Source organism: Oryzias latipes, chromosome 22 (assembly GCF_002234675.1).
Source record: "Oryzias latipes chromosome 22, ASM223467v1".
NCBI lineage: Eukaryota > Metazoa > Chordata > Actinopteri > Beloniformes > Adrianichthyidae > Oryzias > Oryzias latipes.
This window is the reverse complement of record NC_019880.2, coordinates 1,518,170-1,527,500: the sequence shown is the minus strand read 5'-3', so window position 1 is coordinate 1,527,500 and position 9,331 is coordinate 1,518,170. Positions and strand designations below refer to the sequence as shown.

At 48.8% G+C, this 9,331-nt stretch overlaps 1 protein-coding gene across 7 annotated transcripts in view; it reads right to left on the bottom strand.

Moving 5' to 3' along the window:
• actn1 (actinin alpha 1) overlaps positions 1 to 9,118 on the bottom strand; it is a 39,410-nt gene extending 30,292 nt beyond the window's left edge. The window contains exon 1 of one of the 7 annotated variants that reach the window (XM_023951625.1): positions 8,705 to 9,118. In XM_023951625.1, the coding sequence (XP_023807393.1) occupies positions 8,705 to 8,803 (99 nt within the window). In that variant the 5' untranslated portion in view covers positions 8,804 to 9,118. The remainder of the gene's footprint in view (positions 1 to 8,704) is intronic. The other 6 variants (XM_023951624.1, XM_023951626.1, XM_023951630.1 and 3 more) reach the window with 6 other exon arrangements.
• Between the last annotated feature and the right edge of the window lie 213 nt (positions 9,119 to 9,331).

The window sequence follows — 9,331 nt, the reverse complement described above, 5'->3', positions numbered from 1 at the left end:
CATGCTTCCACGTCGTGCGTTAAGGCACACCCAACAGCCAATCAGATTTGAGAATTCACCCGGATTGTGGTATAAATTTCGTAAAACTTTTGTCTACAGGAGTACAGACAGAAATAAGGTGAACTCCAAGGGGAGCGACAAAAACGCGGCGCAGTGAGGACAACGGGGCAATCGGAGGATTACAACCATTTTCCCCACTTTTTTACCCCGTCTTGCTAAGGCAACAGCGTCCCCCCAAGAGATTTGAATTTTGTGATTTGGTTTCAATGTTCATGTTTTTTACTTTCAATTTTACTTTTTTTTCTGCTTTCACATTTTTGTTTTTTTTTTGCTTTCAAAATCTTATTTTGTTAAACAAAAATGTTTTCTAGACCAATCAGCAGCTGTTTGATGTCGCGCTAAACGGAAACTTTTGAGAGCAAAATCAAAGATAGGAAAAAAGCGAGATGAGACACAACGCATTAAAACATTGGTTTTGCAAACATAATTTTTGAAAGCAAAAAAAAAAATTTGAAAGCAAATATTTAATATTTTATTCTCAACTTAGAAAGTTTTGTGTGTAACGTTGTGCATAAATGTTACTCCATAAATTTGCAGTTTTTAGTCCCACTAAATACCAACGGTAAAAATAAAAATATTTTTAATTCTATAGAACTGCTTTGAGCAGCGTTTGTTGGATCAAACTTGCTACCATGACTCAGCGGACACACCGCGGTCTGAGTCATGGCGGTCTGTTGGCTGCAGAGTCACCACAGAGCTGGCGAGCTCCTGCAGCTCAGTCAGCGAGCGCGGCTCAGCAGCGGCGGCGCTGATTTGTGCCGCAGAAGCGTTTTTCTCTGCTGACCATCAGCTGACTCAGACAAATGCTGAGCTGGGAGGAGCTACACTGCGCCCGAACAAAGGACGCTTTCAACACACCTAAACATCCGCTGCTGCACGCCGGGTCTGTGCACTCAAGTCAGGAACATGTGATCAAAACTTCTGTTGACGGTTCAGACATTCTGCAGCGGGAAAATAAAGGAAAGAACTGGAGATCCACAACCTCCTCCTCCTCCTCCTCCTCCTCCTCATCATCCATGTGGAACCGGAAAACCAGCAGCTGCTCTGCATCCCAAAGGTCCAGTTAATGTCTCACCTGCCCTGGATCCACTTTGAATATCTTTGCATGAAGCTGCACTCCACGCTCATCTTCACACCAGCATCTTCTAAAGAGGCAGAACTGAACTTTACTGAACACCACAGGAGATGCAGCTCAGCATAAACTGGACCAAACGCTGAGAACCTGCAGACGGTCAGAAACGGTTTCCACCTGCGGGACGACAGACGGCGTTTAGTCCAGCCGGGCATCCATCTGCATCCATCCATCGAGAAAAGTCGTTTTGGGTGTTTTTAACAGTCCTTTTAATCTGATGATGGAGGACAAGTATAAAGAAAACTTTCATTTCTGAGGACTTTATTCAAATCGTTGTGAATCAGGAGCAGATGAAAAAATGCAGTTTGAAAAAGAAACGTAGAAAATACGCTGGAAGGGAAGGGGGGCGGGGTTGCTCTGCGCTAACAGACCCGCTCACAACTCAGACATGAATTTCCGATGAACTCCTGCTGCTTTGCAGAAACTAAGTCCTAGAAAACGACACAAGTTTCTGGATTTTGGCTAAAAACGGTAGAATCCTAATGAAAAAACCACCGGAGATGAACTTTAAAGACACACCAGAATATTTGCAACCACAGAAAGATATTTTAGAAAACCTTTAAATGTGTTTTCATGACTGAAGTTCCTCCTTTAAGGATGAAACTGATGGGAAACTCAGCGTAGAAAAGCTGCCAAACGCACACAGAAGCGGCAGGTTCCTCACTGCTGAGCGCCGCTAAGACCTCTGGGTAATTGTGTTTTTTTTTTCCTGTACTGGACAATAAAGTCTGAGGTGAAACAGCTAAAAGAAGAGGCTCCGCCCAATAATCATCTGCCACTCTGCCACAGGTGGAGGCCTTTGGTCCTCTGGCTCCCGGTCGCCAGGGGTGGAGCGTCTGCTAGTGTGTTGGGGGGGGTGGGGGTGTCAGTTTCAGGTTGTAATGAGATCTGCTGTTTACTGCTGAGCGTGACGTATGGAGCGTGCAGCCTAATGCCACAGAAACAACATGGGCAGCGGTTAAACCAACGCACAGACGCCGTGCACAGACGCCAGACGATCAATGCGGGTGTTCGATACCCGCCCTACTTTACTGAGAGGCGGAGCACAGCGAAAAAGCTTCCACAGCTTCTTCCTGAAGCTCACAGGAACGCCTCCTGGACTCAAACTCTGCATCACTGCAGGCCGCCGCGCAGCCCGGCTCACCAGGCTCGCCCTTATCACCTGCTGAGTAAATAAAGGCAGACAAACAGCACGTCTGTGTGTGCGGTGATGGAAAAGCTGGTTTGCTACGGACAAAGTAAAGGATGACACAGCTGCCCCTCCACGGGGGGGCTAAAAGCATCATCTCATCCACAGAACGATTGCCCCTCAGTGATCAGAACAGCTGCCCTCATGCAGGAAAGGGATGACGGTTGAACGTCCTGCAGACGCAGCAGCAGCGTGGAGGACTGCGAGCCGCCGCGGGTCAAAGGGGACGATTCACGCCTCAAACTCTGAATTTACAGTCTGGGATTCTTTCAAGAAAATCTGAGGACAAACATCCAACTATTTTATGCATCTAGAGCTTTAAAAAGTCTCTCCAGATAACCTCCAGGTATCTTAACGTTGGTCGGGTTCATTTCTTTGCAGAAAGCTCGTCTTTTTTCCACTGTCAAATAATAAAGTGATGCTCCACAGCAACCAGAGTTTAGTTTTCTTGTGAGGGTCTAACGCGGATCAGAACCACGTTCACCTTCTCATCCCCGGAGTTAAAGTCCGCTCTTCTCTAGCGACAGCTGATCCCCTTCATCACGTCGATCTACGTCCATCATCATCGTCAGGCTCATCCATCGTCTGGATCTGAGAGCTGGAGCGAGTCCGACTCGGAACCAAACCAAGTCATGTCCATCGCCAATGTTTCCCAATACGGACGCCGCCGTGTTGGAGCCAGACGTCAGTGAGCAGTGATTGGTCCAAGTCAGTCTGAGTCCATGTTTCCATGGTAACCACTGTCACCAATCAGGAGTGAGCTTGTAGACGCCTTCCCTACTACTCGTAAAAGGCGACACCAAATCTGTTAAAAATTTTGGATGTGGGGCACAGCAGGCTCCACCCACTTTTACCGAGTTATCTGATTGGTCAGTTTATGACTTGAACTACAGAAGAAAAATATCCTGAAAAAAATGAGGATTATGAAGAAGATGTTTTAAAACGAGGCATCAAATCCAGACTGATTCTTCTGACCAATAGATTGAACAGCTGCTTATTTCTCTACAGAGCCACTTCCTGTTTGGAACGCCAGGGGGGAGGAGTCACTCGGTCAATTGTTTAAACACTTTGAGTCTCTTCTGCTGGCAGGACTCCAACAACAACTAAATTCCGTATTTTCCAAACCTGGGATCATCGTTTTGGCGAAACAGAAAAGTCCACGGATCAAGTCCAAAATCTAGTTTTAACATTTCTGGATTTGACAAACATTTGTGCAAAAAAATTCATTTCAAAGTTAAGAATTCCCTAGCTACAAAGACTACAAGTTGTTTCCATGGCAACAACCATCGTATCTTTATCGCTCATGGATCAGTACATTATAAAAGGTGTTAAACCAGCAGGCGGCTCAGTGGAGCCGAAACGCTCACAAACATTTTCTTTATTGGTGGGAAATCTTAAAGCTGCAACTGTTGAATCTCTACTTCCAAAAAAAAAACACCCAGAATCCTCAGAAAACGGCTTTAAGCCTCGCGGTTCCAGAAATGAAACAGTAAAAATCTGGAGGCTTCAGTCGATGGGACAACGGCTCAAAAAGGCATCAACCGCTTTAATTAGGCCGCCGCGCTGCGGGGTCAGCTGCAGCTCAGGGTCATTATGAATTATTGATTCCTGCAGCCGGACACGGGTGCGGGGGGCGGGGGGGGGGGGGGGCACAGAGCATCCTCACCCCCCCATGAACTTCACCCGTGCTGCTGAAGGTGGGCCGGCTTCACCGCGGTGTCCGTTTACGCGCTCGTGGAGACGCGTTACAGCTGCTCCTGACGTCCCCCCCCCCACCCCACCCGCCTTCAAAGGGAGGCGGGAACGCTGGGGTTTGATTGACACCATTAGCTTCTCCCCACCCCCCTCAGACGCCATTAAAACCATGTGATCCTAAGAGAGGCCGCCTCCAGACGTGGTTGTGGGGCTGCTGCACAGGAAATGCCCCCCCCAAATTTACGAAGGAGCCTGTTTCCCTTTCCTTCTCCTTCTTCTCCTTCTTTTCTTCCAAACCGTGAAACTGAAGCGTAGAAAGTCATGAAGTTCCAGAAAAGGTCCCAAACCGAAGCCTGGAACTCATTTCTGCGCTCGGAGAAGAAAAGCCGTCCAGGAATCTTTCCTTTCCTGCCGTGTGACTTTTCCACGCTCCGATGGCGTGCACGGCCGACTGAGCGCGGCCTCCTCGAGTGTTTCCAAACAGCTCCAGCCAAAGCGAGAAATCCTTCACAGAGAAACCTGCCCAGACCCAGAACTTCCTTCATCAAGGGCGCCACAACGCCCCGGGTAAAGAGAACCGGGCTTCCAACAAACATGTGGGTCACGGAAACAACTGAACACTAACAAGACCAGAACCACCAGAACCAACAACCCAGTAACACAAACACAATCACACGTTAACACCAACGTGTCCCTCAGAGTCACGGAAACGCCACCAGACCAGCCCAGAAGGCAGAACATTCATCCTTAAATGTTGTATCTAAAAAAAAATTAAGTTTTTAAATCTTTTAAAAAGATTTAAAAAAGACAAGGAATTATCAGCTGAAAAAAATATATAAAAAACACAAAAAATGTCAAATTAAACCAAGAAATGCTAAACTGACGGCTAAATGTCTGGAAAAAATAAACAAAAGCAGCTTGATAAACTTTACTTTAGGGAAAAAAACGTCACCAGTAAATAGAATTACAAACTAAAATGTAAAACATTAAATAACAAAGATCAAAAACGAAGAACAAGGCAGAGAGACTGCATCTACGGCGGCCGAGAGCCAACATCGCAGCAAAACAAAAAATAAAGAAACGCTGCAAATAAAAACGCAAACTTCACAATTGTTCAAGTAACTATTGTTGCTCACGCCTTGGATTATTGTTAGCATGATTATTGACAAAACAACAACCAGAGTAATAGGTATACGGGGCAGCCGTGGTGCAACGGTAGGGCGGTCGACCCATGATCGTAAGGTTGCAGGTTCGATTCCCGCCCATGAGTCGAAGTGTCCTTGGGCAAGACACTGAACCCCACCTTGCCTCTGGTGGTAGGCGGGCGCCTGTGTTTGGCAGGGGAGCCGCCACCAGTGTGTGAATGTGTGTGTGACTGGGTGAATGGGACTGTGACTGTAAAAGCGCTTTGTCCTTGTAGGAAGAAAAGCGCTATACAAGTATACGCCATTTACCATTTATTTCGCCGTCAGTTGTTTCCACTCAGATATGCTTTGGTTCCAGTCCTTGGTTGCGTTTTTCGGGGCTAAATGCTGCTCTGGAGTCGGACCGGGCCTGAAGGCCGTTGTGCTGCATGTTGGAGTAAAGCTCCAGAACTCATCCGTGTCTTTTCTCTGCATGTTAGCAAAACTAACCATAAACCAGTTAGTTTACCTTCAAACCTGGGGCTACACGGCCAAACGTACTCGTGGTGAGACTGAACACAAACCTCTTCATCTTTTTTCTCCTCCTCACAGCGGTGCATCGGCTAAAACCCCCCCTGAAAACCCACTTCCATTGTGGCTTTTTTATTTGCAGTTTCTATTTCGGTTGCTAAGTTACTCTTTTTTGGCTGTAATGGCGGGTCTCGTCTCGTCCACCGTATAAATTCAATTTACAAAACTAAATATTGATGATTTTTATTCCAGATTCAAGAGACTTGTTAAAAACTTGAAGAGAAAACAGACTGAATGACACGAAGGAAAGTGATAAAAGGAAAAATGAGCTTAACCAGAGGTCGACCGCTCTACCTCTGCACCACAACGACCTCCTCATTCATCAGGACTGGCGCTGGATGACCTAATGACCTTCAAACGTTTCTGTGACCAGTCCTTCCGAAAACCTGAACGTCGTCTCCTTCTCCCCCAACTTGAGCCTGAAATCAAACGTGAATCTGACGTTTCAGATCCGGTTTGGGCTCCAGGTGGGGATGCAGTCACAGTGTGGCGGAGACAAAAACCCGGCCTTCATGTGAGGGCGTGGCGCTTCAGCGGCGTTTGGCACTGCGGCTCATGTCGCACAAACCGTCGAGGAACCAGAAGATGGACGTCCTCTCTGACTAACAGTGACCACACGCGTGTTGAGTCAGTTTCCTGAACGCGGATGAAAAGTTTCCTGTGAGATCAAAGCCGCTTGGTTTGACCCAGAAACTCAAACCAAACAGATTAATAATCCAGATTAAACACTTTAGTGGCTGAAACCAGCAGAAGCTGCTTCAGATTCTTTTACACTTTAGATAAAACATCCAACTGGAGCTTCAGCAGAAACCAGAAGATGTTGAGAAATCTGCTCAGAAACATCCCTGCTGCTGGGGTATTTCAAAATAAAAGCCTCATTTCCTGTCCTGACGAATGATACATGTTCAGACACACCCCTCCCGACTGATTCCCTGCCCCCGAAGAATACACAACCACGTTTCTTTATGTCTACTTTAAGGTAGTTCTGTGAAAAACATTTCAACTGGGAGAAACTGAACTTCAGCATCAGACCAAAGCTCGTTCTGACCTCAGGAATTGAACCAGCGGCCCAAAATACTGTAAATGCTAACAGCTGAGTAAGGAACCTTTATTTCATTCACGTTTTGGCTAAACATTCTTGTCTTTTGTATTTGCTTTCAAAAGTATAGAGTGTGGGCGGGGCTATAGTCATTTTGTAAGGGGGCGGAGCTCCAGAGCTGGCACTGATTCCAGTTTTGGTCCGCGTCCCAGTTGGTCTCCTCCGACCGTCTGCGTCTTTGGCCAGCTGAGCTCACCTGAACCCCGGAGCAGATCCAATCAGAAACAAGAAGTGACATCAGCGAGCAGCGAGAGGTCTTCACAGGAAAACGGAAAACTAGTTTGGTTAAATGTGTTTTGTTTTCTGCCATCAGACTGAAGTTTCTATGTTCTTCTAACCTTTGATGCTTCTTCAGATCAGCTGAAAAGTGTCCTTTCCTAACCTTTAGCCTTTAAATTCCCTTTTAAAAGGAAATAATAGTATGAAAATAAATCAGAATCATTAAGATCAGTATGAATTTTTTCTCCACGGAGGAGAAAAAGTGGAAAGAAGGGGTTCTGGTTCAGAGAAAAGTCCGTTTCTGGAGTTGGAGTGAGGAAATCAGCAGCCCTTATCTTTTACCCGGCTCGCAGCCGGAGCCGGGAATGTGGGTGTGGGATGGGAGTGTTGGGAACAGAGGATTGGGGTGTGGAGATGGGAAGTAGGAGGCCGGCTCTGAGGTACCGCAGCTCCTCTCCTTATAAGGACAAACCTGCAGGACTGATCTACGGCGGCGAACACCTGGACTCCACCTCTGGAGCGGAGAAGATGTTTGGGAATGACGGAGAAGAGCAAACAAAAGCAGGAGTTGGAGGGAAAGAGTGGAGGTGCAGTTTCTGCAGCCTCTGGCGGTGGAGCTGCTCCACTCGAGTCTGCAGAGATTCCCAGATAAGCGGCGCCTGCATCCCTGCAGTCAGGCTCAGACATGTCGGAGCGTTTTGAAGTTTGTGGCGTTTACCGTCTGCAGTCAGACGCTGCAAGAGCTGATGCTTCTCCTGAGAGCAGGAGCAGATGGAACAAGGAGGCCCAGAGGGAGAGCCTGAAAAGCTTCCAGGTTATCAGATGATCTCAGCAGAAGCCTGTCAGGAATTTCAGCTCCTCCAGAACACATGTGGACCCTCCATCCCCACGCATCCCTGGTCTGAGCGGGATGAAGATCCTGCTGAAGTTCTCAAAGTCAGTTTCTCTCCTGAACCTCGGGAGGCCTGCCTGCCTGCCTGCTGTCCATCCACACCTGCCCTGCTGCATACCTATCCTCACAACCAGTAGCAGCCTGTCCGTGACGTCACCGGGGAAGCTGAGAGGCAGAAAAGGGAAACTTGGGGAAAAGTTTTCCTACAGCAGCGCGAGGGGCCGCTTATTGCCATTTTTGGGCACGCTCGCTCCCATGCAGGCCCAGCCCAAACCGCAGCGCTTACTCAGATTCCACAGCGTTTTTTCCGAGCAGTTTGAAGGGGGGCGGTACGGGAGGGAGGCGGGGGGGGGGGGGGGGGGGTGTCAGTCTGGAGCGAAGAGCAGCCGCGCGCCGGAGATGCTCCACCTGAAAAACGCGCAGAATCCGCGCGTAAAAATGCCCAAAAATGTGCCAAAGTACGTTAGAAGCACAGACCCCCCCGATAAAACCCAGGAGGGCCCACGCGCGCACAATACGCACTCAAGCGCGTGGCTGACATCTGTTGCACGCGCTGACCGTTTTATTATCCCCTCAAGAGGGAGGGGGGCTTCTCTCTCTCGCGAGGGCCGGGGTCACACCTGCGCTCAGGTGACCGAATCGGTCGCTCGCGAGGCTGTTGAGGAAGCAGCTGCCGCGCGGACGCAGCCTCGCGCCGTCTCACCTTTCTCTGCTGCTTCTCCCAGGCCGGATCCAGGAGCAGGTCCCGGTCCCAGTCGTCCTCCGGGTGCCTGTAGTCCTGGTCCTCGTCATAGTGATCCATGGCAGGCGCAGGTTTCTGCGGGCGGCTGCTGCTCAGGCTGTCTGCTCGTCCCCGGGCTCCTCCGCGGCTCTCCTCCCAGCATTCACGGCGGTGCGCAGAAGAAACGAGCGCTCCTCCGTGCTCCTCCGGCCGTCTGTGGCTCCTCTTGCTCCGCTTCTGCTTTCTTCCTGTGTCGGTTTCCCAGCAGGAGCAGCCCGCGGCGGCAGGAAGGCTGTGAGCGGCTCAGCTGCGGCGGACGCCGAAACTTTGCTCCAGACCAACTGAATCGATGACCGAGCGCCGGACGTGATTGGACAGCTCGACTATGCAGGACCCGCCCCCTTGTCGCTGATTGGCTGCTGCGGGTGTCATAGCCGGAGGCTTTATGTCCAAGCTTGACTGCACAGGTCCATCCCAGCATCACATACCTGCTTAATTAACGTTTTAAAGACAGTTTCAATAAGATTATTCTGGGAAAAAAAGATGTAAAACATCCCAGAAAACAATTTTGGTTTATCTTAGAAACACAACTTTGTCATTAAATATATT